Here is a 20,738-nt window from a genome sequence, read left to right on the forward strand (position 1 = left end):
AATGTGTTGCCGAGCATGGATTTGTGTGTGTGTGTGTGTGTTCCGTGCACACTCACAGCAGAGTGAAGAACTTTAGCAGCTGGTATTCCATCTGGCCAAGCTCTGCAACTGGCTCTGATAAAAGGCCTTTGTCCGTCTGCAAAGCTTGCTCTGTGACACACACACACACACGCTCAGCAATTATACACGTACGGCAGCATGGATGACGAGTAGAGAAACATGCCAAGAGCTTTGCCACAATAAACACTTGTAAAAACACAACAATATATTACCTGTAGTTTTTTTATGGATGGGAATACTGTATTGTTAAACTATTGTGTGTCTGGGAACGGGATATCTTTGTTACATTTGTTGCATTGGAATTCTACAACAGTATTATGATTGGTAATTTTTTACTTTTCGTATATAGTATTATAAGTGACACATGTTTGTCAGATGATATTGGAAGTCACTCGTTCGGTCACTAATACAGTATATGGATTGAATTGCATTGATTGCGCATATATTAGATTAGATTTGTTTATTTGTAGGGGACAAACCAATTTCATAAAACACATGCTAATACATAAGCCTCAAAAAGCCACAATTAGCCAATTTTTCATCTGTAGTCCATGATGTTAAAAAGGCAGCAAAATAAGACAACAATAACACAGAATGCATGGAGATTACAATAGTCAAATCAGATTCATGTTAATATTATTTTAAAGCGTTTAAGGTCCATTCATTTTCTATACTGCCTATCCCAGCTGTCTTTAGGCAGAGGCGGGGTCCACCCTGGACTGGTGGCCAGCCAATCACAGGGCATATAGACAAACAACCATTCACACTCACATTCATACCTATGGACAATTTGGAGTGAGATACCCAAGCGGGCAATTGAACCCAGGTCTTCCCGATCTCCTGACTGTGTGGCCTCCATGCTAACCACTGCCCATCGTGCGGCTGGATAAAGTATATACTAACTATACTAATACTAGCGGATTTTAACAGTCGACATAATCACAATTAGTCAACTATCTTGGTAGCCCTATTAAAGTTGTATAATATGCTCATAATAACAATATTATGAATTATTATTTTACACATTATTTTTGTATACTGACTGAATTTGAACACTTTCTGCCCCCACTAGTGAGCAATGACGCTAATCACACAAAATACACAGTTCTTTTCAGTAATCAAGACTGAAACCTGTCAGTAAAAAGTGTCTCAAACTCAGATGGTGGATATCTTTTTGTGATTATGTGGCTTTAATCTGCATTCCCTCAAAGCTTTTTAATACTACAAGCCTTCCCTACCCCCAGTTACAGCTTAACGTGGTCTTACGTAAGAGAGACCGTTGTGGCCATCCTAAAGCAGTGACTATTTTTGTTTCTCTCTAACATCAGAGAGCACATGTATACATATATACACAGATACATAGATGTAGTGGGCTCCGTTCCTAGACTGTGATCTCAATTAAATTTCAATACTTAAATTACAGTATACCTAAATTAAGTCGTCATTCACCCCTTTTGCCCTTTTAAGCCCTTCTGTCCTCTCCTAGGTTAGTCTGGAAGGATAACAATCCTCTTCTCATCACATATGTCCATGGCACTTCTTTCCTCTTTTGGCTTTTCCCTTCAGGGGTCGCCACATCAAATCAACCACCTCCTTCCTACCCTTCTTCTGCATCTGTCTCTCACACACCAACTATCCTCATGTCCTCCTTCACTACGCTTTTTAAATGCTCATTTTCACTTTCATGGTGATGCTGTTCCTTTTTTTTAGCACAAGTCCAACATGTTAAAAAATAAATCTGTGTATACCAAAAAGGAATTGATAAGCATTTTCTTGTCAACCAGTTCCACAAAATTGCATTTGGAGGAATTTCAGGAATAATTTCAGGAATCAACAGCAGCCTGGTTGCTGGAACTTTCCTCACCTTCCAGAGGTTGTTCTGACTTGAAGGCCGTGTTTGTGGCACTCAGACTGCTGCTGGAGTTCCCTAGGAGGTCAGGAAGGGAGGAGGACACAGACACCACCGAGGGCTTCCGTCTCCATTTTAACACTGACGGAAATTCATCCACCACTGGGAACTCGTCAGGGGTCGGGAATTCATCCTGGAGCAGAAAAGAATGGACCAAAAAGGAGCTTAAAATGGGATCCACATAGATCCACAATTAGCTGTGAGCACATTTTGTTAAATGCCAAATGTACAATTGGGAAGAAATATTTATTTAGCTTCTTTGGAATTTTGGAACTTCTTTGGAATTTGCAAGGTTTTTGTCATCCACTTTAAAATATCTGCACACCGCAGCCACAATCGCCCAATGAACTTCAAGCTGCTGCCGTGTTTTGCTTCGCTTGGCGCCATTCAAACGATAGTGTCACTGCAGCAAAGTGATGTCATGCCATTCACGTTGCTTTTCTCTTGGTATGCATTAAAGAGGTCTCACTCTGTACCACCACATACGTCTGATCAAAAGTAGTGATAAAAAATATACATAATGTATAAATCAGAGTCCTGATCAGTAGACAACGTCTGATTATGATCAAGTTTGAAACCATGTGATTGAACCAGATCGGATCAGTATTACTATTTTGCTGCAAAATTGGGACAAGCAGTGCATGCAACTGAGATTTTCTTTTTTTTTCTACAAAATAGGTTGTTTTTTCTGTAGAAAACAAATTCACCATAACTTGGTAATCACAACTCTATAATAACACTGTTAAAATGTTCAGTAGTCATGTTCTACAAGTTTTACATTTGTATGTCTTTATGCTAACGTCACTTCATGTTGATCAGAAAGGATGTTGGCTCTGCTTTTTGCTACCAGACTTTTTCAACTTATGGAGTACTGTATATCTGACAACACTAGAAGAGAGTGTTGACATCTTTGCCTTCAATTCGGACTAGCGAAAGGCTCGTACTAACCAAAACAAACCAACAATAATTGCAGATAGCCGTTACAAGGCAAGCTTTAACTTCAACTTCAACTGGCGAGAAACATGAACTCATTGCAAGAATATTAAACACCAAAGGCTGTTGTAAAGCAAGCTAACTGGCTAATCGACAAACGGTGTTGTTAACAATAGCAACAATGCCCAAGAGAGAAGAAGATGATCTGAGAGCAGCGCTAGCAGCTCGGTGTGATTTACTCAGGAGTCGATGACAGACACACACAAACGAAACATATAGAATCAACACAACAATCTTGAGAGTGTGTCGAAAAGAAAATTGTAGTCAATTATTATACAAAAATATAATAATTATGTTATAAGAAAGAGTGCTAAGCAAGCAGACTACCTTCATTATTTCATGGCTGGAGACAATGAAAAAAATGATACGAATGAGGTAGTTATAAATATCAGACCAAAACTGGATCTAAAATTCTGAACAAGTTAGAAAAGGAATAAAACTATTACAGAAATCCTATTTACATTTTCCTTACTAATGTGACGAGAAAGGAAATTGTTGATATTCACAATAATTGCAAAGCAAAAACATCAACTGAGGTAATGGAAATGAAATGGAAACAATAGAAATGGTTATCAACGAGATCGTAGAACCGCTGACATATGTCAGTAAATTATGAACAATAAATTAATTTAATTTAAACTTTAATTTATGTTTAATGTACAAACTACCGACCAGTTTCCTTATGACCACAATTTTCTAAAATAGTCGAGAAGCTGTTCAGTGATTGCAATAATAATGAATAATTCTGTGAATCAGCACCTTATCATGGTGAAGGGGTGTGAGTGCCCGGGTGATCCGAGGAGTTATGTTGTCAGGGGCTATATGCCCCTGGTAGGATCTCCCAAGGTAAACAGGTCCGAGGTGACGGGACAACCAAGAGTGATTCAGAAGACCGTTATGATGACAACAAAGAGGAGGAACTGCACCTCGCCCAGATGTGGGATACCGGGGCCTCACCCTGGAGCCAGGCCTGGGGGGGGGGCTCGCAGGCAAGCGCCTGGTGGTCGGGCCTTCACCCTGGGGCCCGGCCGGGACCAGCCCGAATAAGCCACACGGGATTCCCCCCTCGTAGACCCACCACCTACGGGGGCAAGCATAAGGGTCCGGTGCATTGTGTGTTGGCTGGCGGTCACGCCTTTGGGCTGGGGAAAGGGTCCTGACTGTCATTTGTGCGTACGCGCCAAATGACAGCTCGGAGTACCCGGCCTTCTTGGAGTCCATCAGGGGGGTGCTGGAGAGCACCCCAGCTGGTGACTCCGTCATTCTACTGGGAGACTTCAACGCCCATGTGGGCAATGACAGTGTGACCTGGAGGGGCGTGATTGGGAGGAACGGCCTCCCTGATCTGAACACGTGTGGTGTGATGTTGTTGGACTTCTCTGCAAACCACAGTTTGTCCATAACTAACACCATGTTCGAACATAGGGATGTCCCTAAGTGCACTTGGCAGCAGGACACCCGAGGCCGCAGGTCTATGATCGACTTTGTGGTCGTAACATCAGACCTGCGTCCGCATGTTCTGGACAAACGGGTGAGGAGAGGGGCTGAGCTGTCAACTGATCACCACCTGATGAGTTGGATTAGATGGCGGGGGAGGATGCTGGACAGACCTGGTAGACCCAAACGAGTAGTGAGGGTGTGCTGGGAACGTCTGGCAGAGTCTCCCGTTTGTCGGGTCTTCAACTCTCACCTCTGGCAGAGCTTCACCTGCATCCCAGGGGAGGACAGGCATATTGAGTCCGAATGGGCCATATTCCGTGCCTCCATTGCTGAGGAAGTTGATCGGAGCTGCGGCCGCAAGACGGTCGGTGCCAGAGGTCAGGGCCACCGTCAAGCTGAAGAAGGTGTCCTATCGAGCGTGGATGGCTTGTGGGATTCCTGAAGCAGCTGACAGGTACTGTCAGGCAAAACGGCACGTGGCTTCGGCGGTTGTCGAGGCAAAAACTCGGGTGTGGGAGGTATTCGGTGAGGCCATGGAGCACGACTTTCGGTCAGCCTCGGAGAGGTTCTGGCAAACCGTCCGGCGCCTCAGAAAAGAGAGCAGTGCCCGGTCCACACTGTTTACAGTGGAGAGGGGAGCCTGCTGACCTCAACTGGGGATGTTGTCAGACGTTGAAAGAAATACTTTGAGGCCCTTCTCAATCCCACTGACATACCTTCCATAGAGGAAGCAGAGTCTGAGGACACATACGTGGACAGTGCCATCACCGTGGCTGAGGTATCTGGGGTCGTTAAGACGCTCCTCAGTGGCAAAGCTCCGGGGGTGGACGAGTTCCGCCTGGAATTCCTCGAAGATGTTGAGGGAGTGTCTTGGCTGGCACGTCTCTTCAACATTGCGTGGAAGTCAGGAACAGTACCTCAGCCTCCCTGGGAAAGTCTATTCCAGGGTGCTGGAGAGAAGGGTACGACCGTTGCTACAAGAGGTCTAATGTGGTTTTCGCCCTGGTCACGGAACATTGGACCAGCTCTACTATACCCTCACAAGGGTGCTGGAGGGTGCATGGGAGTTTGCCCAACCAGTCTACATGTGCTTTGTAGACTTGGAAAAGGCATTGGACCGTGTCCCTCGCGACGTCCTCTGGGGGAGGGGGTGCTCCGGGATTGGTGACGCACTACTACGTGCCATCCGGTCCTTGTATAAACGGGACAAGGAGCCTGGTTCGGCTGGTACGCCCACCTGGTGAGATGTTCTGGGCATGCCCAGCCGGGAAAAGGCCCCGGGGCAAGACATAGGACACGCTGGAGGGATTATGTCTCACAGCTGGCCTGGGAACGCCTTGGTGTCCTCCTGGTGGAACTGGAGGAGGTGGCCGGGGACCGGGAGGCCTGGGCTTCCCTACTGAGACTGCTGCCCCTGCGACCCGGACCCGGATAAGCGGAGAAAAATGGATGGATGGATGGATAAATAATTTGCAACTGAAGAGAGAAGAGAATGGTTCTAGAGCAGAGGTAGGGAACCTATGGCTCGGGAGCCAGGTAGGGCTCTTTTGATGACTGTATCTGGCTCTCAAGCATTTCTTACCACAATAAAAAAATTTTTTTGCTAACATTTTAAAGTAAACCATCACAGAAATGACTGTTAAAAATAATATTCAAAATCAACAACTTTCTTATGCATTTTAATTCGTCCATCTATATTCTGCTGCAATACGGCCAACCATATCTATCTTTCCTGATGATATTTTCCAGGTCAAACACCAAAACTTGATTATTACTGGGTAATGCTGTAGTCTACCTCGGTCATTGAGATGTCAAAAAAAACATGTAAATGTAAACTTTCCTCCTTTAGTCAAATAGCTAAAGCTGGAGAACCAAGCCTTCTGACGAAGATGGCCAAAAGAATGAAATACGTCTACGGAGTACGGTGCAAAACTATGCAGCAGCAGAAGTTGTATTAATGGCAACAAGTATTTGATTTATTATTAGACACTGCGCTGCTCACGAAAGTGTGCTGGCCACACCCCATTGGCGTGGGGTCGTGTGCCTGGTCTACGTAATTAGAGCCCATTATCTAAAACTGTTGGTCTTACATAAAAATGCACACATTTTATTGCATTCAATGTTTAAAAAAATGTATTTGGCTCTCACAGATACACATTTTAAAATATCTGGCCTTCATGGCTCTCTTCGCCAAAACGGTTCCCGACCCCTGTTCTAGAGTCTCATAATTAGTCTCATAATTGCAGAATCACTTTTATCGCAAGGACATCAACGTCAAGTTAGCAGGAGCATTTGGAGGGGGTGGAGCAAGCCCTGTGTCAAAAATAGACATTACCTTCAATTATCAAACGTGGCATCAATTATTTGTGGCTTTTTGTCATTTACTGGTGACGCTAGTAGTCACCATAAGGCGTGTCCTGGCTGGTCCACGAGCACTGCTTTGACCAAGTCGGTTATCTGAAGTTACTATAGTAACGGCACAACATTCCTTATTAAACCAGTGCACCATCCCAATGTCAGTCTAAGTTGGAAAAATACTGCATATTGTTGTAAAACTTTCTCAGGACGTCAGTTTGTGAGTGAGAATGCAAATACGTATTTATCGTCGTCACTAACCAGGGATAAGGTGGGCTCCTCCATGTACTGCTTTAAACTCAGACTCTTTCCATTGACCTGCAAAGGAATACACATCAACTGACACACTGTATTGCAGAAAACTGCAATGTGTGTGTGTGTGTGTTGTTTTACCTGTAGGTGTGTACAGATCCTACGAAGGACGTCGTACACGCTGTCTCTTGACAGAAGTGACACAAATACATACTGGGAAAGGAAAAACAAGATAAACAATATCCCAAATAGCTATAATATATATAACGTTGTCTTATTGGAAATACATGACATGCAATTAAAGACAATGTGTTATTTTTCTAGTAATCTTTGTTACATCAAAAAACATCATTTTCTTGTGAAAACAAAAAGTTATGTATCCTAGTCTAGAAGTCCATGATATATGCCATGCATAAATGGGTGAAAGCTAAAACTTCTCTAAATCCTTTAGGCAAATAACACTTCTTGGGATGAAACATATTTAATCTGGGGCACAAAGAGGACATTTTTAATCATATTCTTTCAATAGCAATCAAGCATGAGAGGTCGTAGACAGGATTATACAAATCCCTCCTCATAACTTGATTTCCTAAAAAGAAATACTGTGTTTTCACATTTGTTCATGAACATGTAAAACAATATTCTAAAAACCAGAGCGTTCTTGTAGTGAACGTGAAGACCATGAGACTATTTTAGCCAAAAAAATAACGTGACGCTAGACACTACAAAGCTAGAGCAGGGGAGTCCAAACTTTTTCCATTGAGGGCCACATGTTGAAAACTGAAAGGATGCAAGGGCCAGTTTGGTCATTTGTAAAGCAACACGTCTATATGATAGGAAGTTATATACTCTATTCGGTGTACTTTAATATATGTTGTGGTTGCAGAAGAAAAAAGTTTTGTGGGTGTGGGGTCCATTCATTTGTCATTTGCAATTAGTTTTGCATCCTTTTGATTGTAAAACTATAATTATTGTCTATAAAATGTGCTAACATTTTTAGGTTTCTGGAACAGGTGAATTGGATTCAGATTCTTTTCTGTGGGAATTTCTGCCTTGGTTAGAGTCCTTTTTGGTTTTGAGTCGGACTTCTGAATGTATTAGTGATGTTAAGAAGGCACCACTGTATTGCAATGTTATTTGTTCCTCATTAGTTTGCTAGTTAAATTCTACTTTTAGAGTAAAACACAGCCATTTGTGGCTCACAGGCTGCACTTTGTACACCCCTGGGTGAGAGATATTTGTGTGTAGTACACATTTAAACCTTTGATCAGCAAAATTTCTGTTTTGTTGGCCACTGACTTTTGGACAGTACATTCTAATATCCAGTATACCAGCTGCAGATGAAAAATAATAAACATCTTGTAAAGAATGAAAGGCCACTGGGAGTTAATGTGTAACATGAAATTCAAAGCATTTGACCTTGAGCAAGTGAAGATAACATTTGAAAGTACTGCATGTACTTTCAAAGGAGCTCAAGGCTCCTTTGTTATTGGGCAACAGCACGTTGTAGAAATACAATTCCACAAGACAAAACAGGAAAAATGCAAAAAGGAACACTGTAAAGAGAAAAAATTGTAATGTTGGAACTACTAATCTAGCACAAAGGTTTGTCTTTAAGTGGTGTGAAAAGTGTTTGCTGCCTTTTGTCACATTTGAATGCTTCAGATGATGAAAATGTTATATTAAATATCCAGTCAATGACAACACCACTGAACCCAAAAAGCATTTTTAAAAAGACAACTTTTAGGGAGAAAAAATACCCAAACCTCCATGGCCTGTGAGAAAATGTGATTCCCTAAAGCTAATAACTGGTCGGGCCACCTTTAGCCGCAACAACTGCGATCAAACATTTGCGATAACTTGAAATGAGTCTCTTACTCTTACAGTTACAGTGCTGTGGAGGAATTCTGGTCCACTTGTCTTTGCAGAATTGTTGGAATTCAGCCACATTGGAGGCTTTTCCAGCATGAACTGGCAGCATCTTATTCGAATTCAGGCCAGGACTTTGACTACGAGGCCAAAGTCATCGTTTTGTTTTTCTTCAGCCAATCAGAGGTGGATTTGTTGGTGTGTTTCCCAAGAAGCCTCGTTGGATTCAGCTTGAGGTCACCAATAGATGGCCACACATTATACTTCAGGAAGTTTTTTGTAAATAGTAGAATCCGTTGTTTCAGCAAGTCTTCCAGGTTCTGAAGCAGCAAAACAGCCCCAGACACCACACTACCACCACCATATTGAACTGGTTACTTTCTCAAGTTACTTTTACGGCAGATGCAATGGGACACACACCTTCCAAAAAGTCCAACTTCATCAGACCACGCAGGATTTTCCCAAAATACTTTGATTTTGAATAGTTTGATTTTTTTCTCCCTTCATAATAAAAAGTTTAATTAAAAAACTGCATTTTATGTTCATTTGTGTTGTCATTGACAAATATTTAAATTTAATTGATGATGTGAAACAAATGTGTGGCAAATGAAAAAAATACTATATGCTACGTATATATAGAACCACTGGTGTACTTATTGCTGTAATGCTGTGTTGAGTTGTAAAATGGTGGTGAAGACAGCAATGTGTAAAAGGTAAGGGGCTCCGATCAATCGACCATCAATCGGTATTGGCCGATCAGCGAGAAAGCATGGTATTGATATACTTGCTTAAAAATGCACTCTTTCGACAGAGATAAGTGAGAACCACTGTGCTGCGACTTATGTGCTATATGTGACAAAACAAATGATGATTTTTACAATATGCCGAGGGCCAATAAAAAACAAACTTCAGACGTTGAAAGTCAATGTTTGCAGACTTGGTGACGTGCTGTTGGTTTATGAAGAAAGCAAAATGTCGCTGTGGTGATGGAATAATAGCCTCCCCTTGACCGTGCTAGGCTGCTGTTATCTGTAGCCCCGTTCCTTCCATCACACCTCGCCTTGGAAGGCGCATGCATACCTCGCTAATCACCAGAAACATTCTCGGTGACTGTGATGGAAGTTTTTACCTTCTGGCCAGTGTCTGTGGTGATAGCCAAGCCGTTGGGCACCAGGCCCGCTGTTTTGTGCTTCTTCACCAGCCGCACAGAGACAACAGGGATGGCCACCTTACACAAGATGGACACACAAAAATAAAATCAATGATGTGTTGAAATGATTCTTTTTGAGTCAAAGCTGCGTGAATAAGAAGCTACTCAGATACCAGGAGAGGTTCAGGTTCAAGGAAATGGTCACATCACAACATTACACACCAAAGCACTTTGGAATTCCACACACTTTTTGTAAGTGCTAGGATAGCTTGTACCAGTACTTCGACTTATAGTACCTTGATATCTTTGCCGAAAAGGTTGGCATAGAAACATAACCAATTTCTTGAAATGTAGAGCCTGCCTTGGAGGAGGATATCTCTGAGAAGAGCACAGGAGTACACTGAGGACACAAGACACAGAAAATATTGTTCTTCATTTCATTGAAAAAGAAAAGCAAAGGCTTACTACAAAGTGATAACCTATTAGCCAGTGTTAATATGTTACACTTTCAAATTAATGGACAAATATTTTTGGAATTGGAGTGCAAACACGATATAGTTAGTAGGGGGGCCAAATCTCATCATGTTTTAATCTGGCAAGTTAAAGTGTGACAAGATGTCTCATTTGGAGAACAGCTGTAACAGAGGACAGGGTACCAGAAGTCGCTCAAACTGTGAAGTATGACATCGCTGCTATGTAAGATCATACAGTAATACGTATGTGTGCAAAGCATTATTAAAAACGTGTGGACCCAGCAAAAGTAATAGTAGTAATAGTAAAAAAAAAAACAACACAGCAAAAAGGCATATTGTAATTAGAAAAAGCAATAATGTTGATTAACTTATTAATTAATGTTGAACTATTAACTATCAGTATCACTTAACGCAGGGTCTGGTGACCCATAGCGCATCGAATACGGGACACTCCCTGCACACTGTGAATCCGGAGATGTACAATTTCAGCCAAACTGCATGGATGTGATTTATAGAATGAACTAATCATGGAGCTATGCATTTGTAAGAGGCTACAAAAGACCAATGAAATGTTTAGGTACGTATTGGTGCAGCTGAATGAATTAAAATGAAATGTATCCCCATTGTGATTTTTAAAATCACTGCTCAAAAAGAGATATATATCTGAAAATGGGCAGAAAACCACAGAAAACACATCTCATTCATGTCAAATGTAGAGCATACATGAACCACTGTGTAAAAAGCCCACAATTTAATTTAAAATTTATTTTGTAATAACTCTAATATACACTCCCGCTCAAAAGTTTGGGATCACTTGGGATTTTTGGGGGCCAGTCTGAGTGCAGGAGTTGATAAATCTCACCTGGCGAAATTTAATTCAACTTTGTGAAAATGCTATCGCATCATATAATGTGTTGATTCCTTTACTTCTTGAGGAGGAACCAAATAAACAAAATGAATGGCTTGCCAGCATCATGAAATATGGTAACACATTTGAAGAGGATGTTAAAAGTTGGCTGAGTGAAGCTGAGGAGCCACAGCAAAATAACAGCCTTGGTCAATCAGATGCTGCTGCAGTCAGTGAAGAAGTGCTTCATTTTCCAACTGAGGATGAACATCAAGCACCAACTCAGGCTGTGTCCATAATCATGACAAAGGACATGCAAGATAACATAAAACCAAGTGACAGTGTATCAAATGTGCGAAGCAAGAACTCTGTTATTGGAGGAAAGTCTGTTGTCTCTGCTGCTTCTGCACGTCTTAAAGCTGAGGCTAATTTGGCAACTTTAATGGCAAGACAGAAAGTATTGAAGGACAAACAGGAACTGGAGGAGCAGGAGGAACAATAAGGCGAAAGAAAGAGCAGTTAAAATTGGATGAGAACATTGCAGTACACATGGCTAAATTAAATGTGCTATGATCTCAGAGCATCTCAAGTGGATAGGGTTCCTTATCCAAGTGCTCTGATGGAAGGAACTCTTACCTGGAGAAAGGAAAATCTAAACCAAAAGCTATCAATGCTAATGCAAAAACATTTATTCCACAAATGTCATTGAAACAAAAGGCCTAAGGAGATAGCTCAGTTCCTTTATTCCAGAATGAAATAACTACGCTTTTGATACAACAGCAATGCCTGTCATCATTGCCAAAGAGAGAGATTCCAATTTTTGATGGCGATCGATTAAAATATCAAACGTTTATAAAGCTTTTTTGCAGAAAACAGATTTTTTGTGCAAAGTGTGGTCTCTTAAATCCAAATGTTCCTCATATTCCTCCAAAGGAAAAGTTAAAGGACTCTGATCAAGCCAAAGGGAAATCAGAGAAAGCAGTGGACTTGGTGTCAAGTGGTCTCACTGGGGCTGGTGATCATGATTGAAAACTTCCCATAGTTCCCGTACAAGTTAAGTGGAAGAAGGGCAGCAAGATTATTATAACCTATGCTTTCTTGGATAAGGCAAGTATAGCAGTATTTCCTCACAGGAAAAAAGGCACGTATTCTCTTACGAACCATGGGCCAAGACAGGGTAGTGAGCAGCCATATTGTATCAGGACTGGAGGTGGCTGGCTTAAACTGCGATCAATTCTGTGATCTGCCCAAAACTTTCACACAGGAGTATATGCCCATCCACAGTGGGAACATTCCAAGACAGAGGAATCTGGAGGGATGGCCACATTTGAAGCATGTTCATTTGCCTGAGGTGGATGCAGGGATTGAGCCGCTGATTGGGACAAATGTTCCCAAGGCTTTGCAACCATTGCAAGTCATTCCTAGTGTAAATGGTGGGCCCTATGCAATTAGGTCAATGCTGGGCTGGACTGTAAATGGACCTTTAAATAGAGAAAGTGAGGAAGCGATGGATCGTGAGCTGCCAGAGTTATCTGTGAACAGAGTGTCAGTTGTGAATTTGGATGAACTTTGGCAGCAGCAGTTCAAAGTGGATTTCCCCGAATGTAGTATGGATGAGCAACCTGGAATGTCAAGAGAGGATCGGAAGTTCATGGACTTGGTTAGAAACTCAGCAAAGCAAGTGAATGGCCATTACCAGATCAGATTACCATTAAGGAATGAGGAAGTCAACATGCCAAATAATACGATAATTGTTGAGCAACGTGCAAAACACCTGAAGAGGAGGCTTCTGAAGGACTCATCATTCCATGCAGAATATACAGCCTTCATGAATGATCTGGTTGCCAAAGGTTATGGCGAAAACCGCTGTGATGGCAAGGTTTGGTATATCCCCCATCATGGTGTCTATCATCCAAAGAAGAGGAAAATCAGAGTCGTTTTTGACTGTGGAGCGAGTTTCCGAGGAACATCTCTTAATGCTGAGCTCCTACAAGGACCAGACCTGACCAGTTCATTGAGGTAAGGGTACCAGCTGAAGACGCAGATTTGTTGAGATTTCTCTGGTGGCCTGATGGGGATTTAAATCAAGAATCCAGTGACTTCAGGATGATGGTGCATCTCTTCGGGGCAACTTCGTCTCTCAGCTGTGCCAATTTTAAGGAACAATAAGGAACAGTTCAGCCAAGAAGTGATTGATAAGCTCCTGCATTGCTTCTATGTTGATGATTGTCTGGTGTCGGTGGCTTCAGAGGAGGAACCTGTATCTCTCCATCACGACCCAAAGGGTGGTTTCAAGCTTAGGAAGTGGATTAGCAACAGACGTGAGGTTATGGTTGCAATACCTGAGAGTCACTGAGCCACAGGCATGAAAGACTTGGACCTGGATCAGGATCAGCTACCAGTGGAGAGAGTGCTGGGTGTGGTATTCAGTCGGATCTTAAACCTCACTTTTAAGTTTAAGATCATTATCAAGGACAGACCACTCACTAGGAAGGGAATTCTCTCAACCAGCTCCATTTTAACGTCATGAGATGCCTGAAACAACTAAACGTTGGAGAGATGACAACAGCACAGCTGCACCATTTCTGTGATGCAAGTGAAGATGGCTACGGGGTAGCGACTTACCTGCTGTCACGTCACAAAGATTCTCAGGTACACAGTGCTTTTGTCATGGGAAAGGCTAGGGTGGCTCCACTTAAGTCTGTTAGCATCCCTCGTATGGAGCTAATCGCTGCCACGATGGCGAGCCGTGTTGATGTCCTCTGGAGGAAAGAGCTACATTAGGATCTACAGGATTCCGTGTTTTGGACAGACAGTGCATCTGTGCTCAAATATATCAAGAATGAGTTCTAGGTTCAAAGTTTTTGTTGCCGACAGGGTCTCAGAGATTCTCAAAGTTTCACGGTCTTCTCAATGGAGGTATGTAGACACTGCTAGTAATCCAGCAGATCCTCGAGAGGCTTGAAGTGGATGCATTCCTCAAAAATCTAACATGGGTGTCAGGTCCACCTTTTCTCCGTCAACCTAACGTGGGCTGTTAATCCTGAGGATGTTCAACAGCTTCCATCAGATGACCCTGAGGTCAAGTAGTCTGTCAGTGGAGGAGCTGGAAATCATCGGGTTCTGCCAAAGGAAATTCCAGAGGAATTCTCCAGGCTCCAACAAGGCAAAAATATTAAGGGCCATAGCCACATTTATAAACTCTGCCCACTGGTCGAAAATGGCGTTCTCAGAATTGGTGGTCGACTGAGCAGGTCTTCTATGCCTGCAGAGGCGAAACATCCCATTATATTGGCTAAAGATTTCCATATCTCAGACATTATTCTAAGGCATATTCACCAGGAAGTGGGACATGGTGGCCGTAACCACATGCTAGCCAAACTGCGGGAGAAGTACTGGACCACTGGGACTAGTACAGCCATGAGGAGAGCTCTGGCTAAGTGTGTCATCTGTCCCAGCAGATGGCAGATCTACCTGGTGAAAGAGTGACTCCAGATGAGTTGCCTTTTACTCGTGTTGGAGTTGACTATTTTGGACCGTGAAGAGCGAAGAGCAGAAGGAGTGTTGTAAAGAGGTATGGCGTTATTTTTACCTGTTTGGCCATACGGGCAATTCACATTGAAGGAGCACATTCAGACTCCTTCATAAATGCACTCAGACGCTTAGCAAGACGAGGTAAAGTCCAGGAACTGAGCTCGGACAATGGGACAAACGTCATCGGAGTTGAGAACAGCTATTGAACAGATCTGTGTCACAGTCACAGATTAACAATGCACTTCTTCAGAACGGAATAAAATGGACCTTTAACCATCAGGCTGATTACCAATGCTTCTACAGATCCGAACGAGCTGGAAGCCTTGATGCCAAATCACCTGTTGCCGTTGAAGACCTGACCATCTTTACCACCAGGAGACTGCCAGGAGGCTGACGTTTACGCTCGTAGGCGATGGAAGCAGGTGCAATACATGTGGATTAAATTGTAGATTGTGGTACCTTACTTACCACAACTGAGCATCAGAGATGGTCCAGAGTGAAGCGTAACATTGTCCCTGGAGATATAGTGCTTATTGTGGACAACACAGCACCTTGAAATTCCTGGGTTATGCTAAAAGTTCTTCAAACCTTTCCAGATAGAAGAGGATTCGTGCGGCAGGTGCGGATCACAACAAAGTGCAGTTGCCTGGATCGTCCAATAAGATCTGCCGACTACAGGAGGCTGACGGTGGATGAGGAGCAGCTGCTGAACATTGTGACACTTCGACCCCCAGCTTGACTTTGATTTTGACTGACAGACTTGCCACAGAATGATGGCTAAAAATCCTTTTGACTGAGCCTGATTGTTGACTTTACAGACTTTTGACTGAAGAAGAAAGAAGACAGAAGACAATATATGTATTATGGACTTTAAATATTAAGCGTTTAATTGTTACATATTATACTATTACTATTGATATGAATATGGGTAATTATTATGTGTGATAACCTTATAATTAGGGGCTGGAATGTAGGAGCCATGAATGAATTTAGATTCATTTTGTAGGTGCATGACAGTTTAAATTTGAATAGTGGTGTTAGTTATTGTTTATGATATTATTTAGGTTTGTTGTGATCACGTAGATGAGGGAAGTAGGTCAAATGGTTATGGGCGGTGATGGTTTATTAATATAGGCACCTGCTCACCTGGTGGCCAGAGAGACAAAGAGAGGGTCAGCCGGGTTGCCGTATTTTTGTTGACCGCTAATTCCTTTAATCTCTGTACTTTGATTATGAGTTTGTGCACGGTATCATAAATTGATCATTATTGCTCTTTAATGAAAGGTTAAACTTATTTTCATTATTTCATTATACACTTATTTTCGTTTCTCAGAGAATTTTTTATGTGCAACGCACATAAAAAATGTGAAAATATTTCAAATTCTTTTTTTGAAAATCATCTTTTTCATTTTAATTGTTAGTGATGTGAAATGCGTTTGTGATGTGTTTGTGAAATGCATGAAAATGTGTTTTTCTTTGGAAAGAAAGAAATTTTCAAGTGATCCCAAACTTTTGAGCGGTTGTATGCGGTAGTGTATATTTTATTCATTTCACACATGTTCAATGGTCTTTGAATGCACCACAGTTGTGTGCTGAGACGCAAAATTTTCTTTGGCTACAGAACCACTCAGGTGACTCATCATATCATTCACTAGCGAGGTTTAACACTTTTCATGTGTCAAACCTGGAATGTGTCCCAAGTGAACAACGGCAGTTGAAGAGATAAGGGGACGGTTCTGGGGCGATTTGCCGCTCCTTGCACATACCATATTTGCTCTGAGACACAAAAGTGAAAAAGCCAAAACTTGTACACTGTGATTCTGACTCCATCTGTTCATCATTTGTCTTACATGGTCATTCATTAGTGGTGAGCACCTGTACATTTTATACTTTAAACAGGCTTCCACCGATTTGAAATTTCCAAATTCCAGAATTTTTTCCAAACTCAGTCCACAGATGTGTATTATTAGATTAGCATTATTAAGAAATTAATCAACAACTAATTTATTAATTTAATTTAATAATTTATTATTCAATTCATTGCTTATGTATTTAAAAATATAAATGCCATCTGTTTTCAGCCTCTGTAATGTATACAATATAACATATATTATAATATATAATATTATAATATATATAATAAAATAATACATTCCTTAGCCATCCATGAAAGAAGATCTATTATCTTTGTGTTTTAGGCAGAAAAAGACATTCCCAACGTCATCTTTGACTTTGAAAAATAGGCATCAACATTTTTGTCTCTTTTCTGATGTGTTGTGGGCCATCTAAGACCTAACCCAGGGTTTGGCAATCTTTAGCTTTAAAAGCCATTTGGTCCCTTGTCCATCAAATTAAAACCAACTTCGAGCTATAGTGATTATTTGGCCACTAAATTGAAGGCAACACTAAATACTATATCTTGTAGTAATCGAACAGTGGTAGCGCTTTTGGAAACACATTTTTCTATGCTTACATTTTTTTTTTCATTAATGAACGAATGAACCCGTAAGGGGAAAAAAAGCCATTACCTGATGGATGGCTGAACCAAAAACTACTAAAATATAATTGTGAACATGACCCCCCCCCCCCCCCCCCCACACACACACACTAACAGAATCATCTCCTGGTGAAACTCTGCTATTACTTGATAGTTGAAAACAGACGGACTACGCTGTCTCCACCCCCGGCTGTTGAACACCAGTCACTCATTGGCTGATCCGGACATGCACTGCGGTCTCACCAAGAAACGCAGCTTTCTGATATGTTGTAATTGTTCCCGAATACAAACATTTTAAAAGTATTTGTTCAAATTAATTATTTGTTAAAAAGTCATTATTCGTGCTGTTCCGAATAACGTACACCTTTCCCCAAATTGTCTTGAACGTAGCATAATCGTAGGATTGGACAGTACGGGTTGGGAGGGAGAAGCATGGCAATAGCTGCCTTCAGAGCTGAGTTTGTGTTATTCTGCGTCCGGCAGATTTTTTTTTCTTTGTTCCGTTGGTCATATTGAAACGCTGGAGATCCGGCACGGCGCCGGAATACTTTAAGCCCTGCTTAAGATGGCCAAAATGACACCTTTCTCAACTGCATTCACCTTAAAAGTTGGTTAGCGAGTGGTTGGTGATACATATAATAGTCCATTCAGCCATCCATTTTCTATGCCGCTTATCCTCCATAGGAAAACATTTAAGAAACCTTTAAAACTGCCTTTTACAGCATAAGTAAACCCGTCTGTCCCCAAAATAGACTTCATGTGAAGGACACATCTGACATATTAAGAGCTTCAAATGCACATTTCAGAGGATACACATTGAGTGCCGTTGGTTTAAGTAATCCAAAGATGAACTAGAATGGCTGAAAGTAATGCAGACACATACACCAAAAGCAAACCATCTAAATTTCTATGATATTTTCCATCATATTTGTTCATCAGTTACTTCTATCCTGAACCTTTAAACTTTCTGATCTCATTAGTTCTAAAATTGTATTGATGAAGTCATGAGGACATTGTAAACACATACAACAAGTTCGAGTGTTACCTTTCATGAGGAGCTCATCCTTGGGCACACACTGGAAGACTTTGTGGTACTGCGAGTTGTACTTGCTGACAGTCTGCGCAGAGGGACAGGGCAGAGTCATAAGCAGCTCCTTGGCGGACCGGCCTGTCCTCACAGCACCAGAACCGGCGCCCCCTCTCAAGCCGCCGGCCGCTCTGACCCGGCTCACTGTGGACACCACCCTCTCTCTCAAAGGTGGGGAGCTCTGCACCAGGCTCAGTACGTTGGCCCCGTACACACACACACACTCATCCATGGCCTGAAGCACGGCGCTGCAAGACACACACTGTTGCCCTGTAGCGCGTCAGTACGGGTGACAGGTCTGGTCCACAAACACACAGCTGGCTACTTGACTGTGTACACACACACACACACACACACACACAACTGCACACACAACATCAACTACAGAAGCACAACTTTCCTCAAGGTAAAAGCTGCTGTGGGTCAAATACTCCTTCCTTGGTTCAACGCTCCTGCCTTCTCCATTCACACACACGGCCTTCATCAGTCCAAGCCTTCACATCCACAGTCCACTCAAACGCTCTGCCGGATATCGAACTATCCCTGTATCTCTGTCTTGTCCATCTCTCCCCTTTGACTGCTCATTTCTATGATGAGATCAAGGCTGCTCCTCTCCTCGGGAATCTGGCGCTAACAGGAAGTCACAGCCATATCGGTTGTCCAGGTTGGCGTTTCTCAGTTATTGAGTTCATCCATATTGATTTAGTGCATTGGTTTATACTGCTAACAGGCACATTGATTTGGAATCCATTTTGGAAACCAACAAAAACATACAGCTAATGTCAGCTAGCCACGAGCAGGCTAGAAGTGTTTTATTGATTGTATGACTGTGACTTTGAATGTTTAAATGTCACGGAAGATTATGAGCAAAAACAAAGCAAACATTTACCTGCAAAGACAAAAAAAAGTCCTCAGGGACCCCAGAGGTCCGTCTAAATATAATCTGATTCAATGATGCCGCTGTTTTTGTTAATACATGGTAGGTTTAAGATGGCAGTGCTTGGTTTTGACAGTCAACGTTGTTACTTAGTTTCAGCAAGGATGTGGATTATGTAGACTGTGGCTTTGGAGGCCCACCTCATCGTCTCAGACTTCTAGACAGGATGACACAGATTGCGATCCATGCATCACAGCAAGCCACATTAGATAACAACAAATGGAAGCGTGCTTGTGTCTGGACGATCTATCCCATAGATCATTTTGCATTATCATTCATTACTGCTTTCCTATACATTGTATAATTTAAAATGTGTGTGATTATTATAGAGCCTGGTGTGTCAAAAATAGCCATTTTAATTTTTGTTGAGTACATCCACACATATAGACACGCACACACACAAAACACAAACAAAGCGATGAAACTCACCGAGCCACGGTAACATTTTTTTACATCCTCATAGGACAACTCTTCAATCAGTTGAAACCTGGAAAGTAATTTAAAAAAAGACAGACTTATTGTATTTCCTGTAGGAGGAAACACAAGAAAATCACAAGATAAACACAATTGAGGTACAGTTGCAGATCCGGCATTTGGTACTTAGATCTCATAACCAGGCCGTTCACTGGTAGACAACCCCTCTCACTTGCCCTGATTGGTAAATCAGGAGCTGCACACAAGAGTTGAAGTCAGGCAAACTTCAAGTTGCATGAGATCGTGTTCTTTCTATGCTTGATATTTAGTAGTTTCACTCACATATCACAAAGCATCAGGAGCTCATCAACCCAAAAGCCCACATGTTTGCTACCCCAACAGGACCTTACCCAGCATGACATTGTATATTGTATACATTAGTATACAATAGCAACCTGTATTTCCATTAGGGGTGTCTCAAAACAACTTCCGATACAATACCGATATTGCAACCTTGAATATCGGCCGATATCGATCCCATATTATCACAAATCATTCATACTTATTTTAGTGGGGAATGTTAGAGGCTTGTTAAATGCTTGATTAAGTGAGGCTTGCTGATATAATCTATAATAATATATAATCTTTTTCGAATTCCATTCTTGCTGTAGGTGAATATGTATGTGCGTGGCGCACCCCACGCACTGGTAATTTGGTCCAGCACACCACTGTGCAACCAAACCAACATACATCTCCATGGCTGTGCCGGATGCTTTTCCATAGCTCGGACCACCACTTCCTCCCCTCGCCTCTGTAAGCATCCAATCACTGTTAGTATGCAAATGAGCTAACACGCAACGCAGACAGAAAACGGAAACAGAGAATGTGTCCATTAGATTAATTAACTACCAAAAATAAAGA

At 42.0% G+C, this 20,738-nt stretch overlaps 1 protein-coding gene across 8 annotated transcripts in view; it reads right to left on the reverse strand.

The window, feature by feature from the left end:
* gramd2aa (GRAM domain containing 2Aa) overlaps positions 1 to 20,738 on the reverse strand; it is a 46,153-nt gene that overhangs the window by 6,471 nt on the left and 18,944 nt on the right. For 3 of the 8 annotated variants that reach the window (XM_078794719.1, XM_078794720.1, XM_078794721.1), the window contains exons 3-10: positions 19,833 to 19,890; positions 18,425 to 18,728; positions 10,325 to 10,428; positions 10,008 to 10,106; positions 7,151 to 7,222; positions 7,019 to 7,075; positions 1,925 to 2,102; positions 57 to 150 (exon numbers count right to left, since the gene is read on the reverse strand). In XM_078794719.1, the coding sequence (XP_078650845.1) occupies positions 57 to 150; positions 1,925 to 2,102; positions 7,019 to 7,075; positions 7,151 to 7,222; positions 10,008 to 10,106; positions 10,325 to 10,428; positions 18,425 to 18,728; positions 19,833 to 19,890 (966 nt within the window). The remainder of the gene's footprint in view (positions 1 to 56; positions 151 to 1,924; positions 2,103 to 7,018; positions 7,076 to 7,150; positions 7,223 to 10,007; positions 10,107 to 10,324; positions 10,429 to 18,424; positions 18,729 to 19,832; positions 19,891 to 20,738) is intronic. The other 5 variants (XM_058077053.2, XM_058077044.2, XM_058077094.2 and 2 more) reach the window with 3 other exon arrangements.

This window comes from Doryrhamphus excisus, linkage group LG11 (assembly GCF_037039965.1).
Source record: "Doryrhamphus excisus strain RoL-2023G ecotype Guam linkage group LG11, RoL_Dexc_Guam_v1.1, whole genome shotgun sequence".
Taxonomy (NCBI): Eukaryota; Metazoa; Chordata; class Actinopteri; order Syngnathiformes; family Syngnathidae; genus Doryrhamphus; species Doryrhamphus excisus.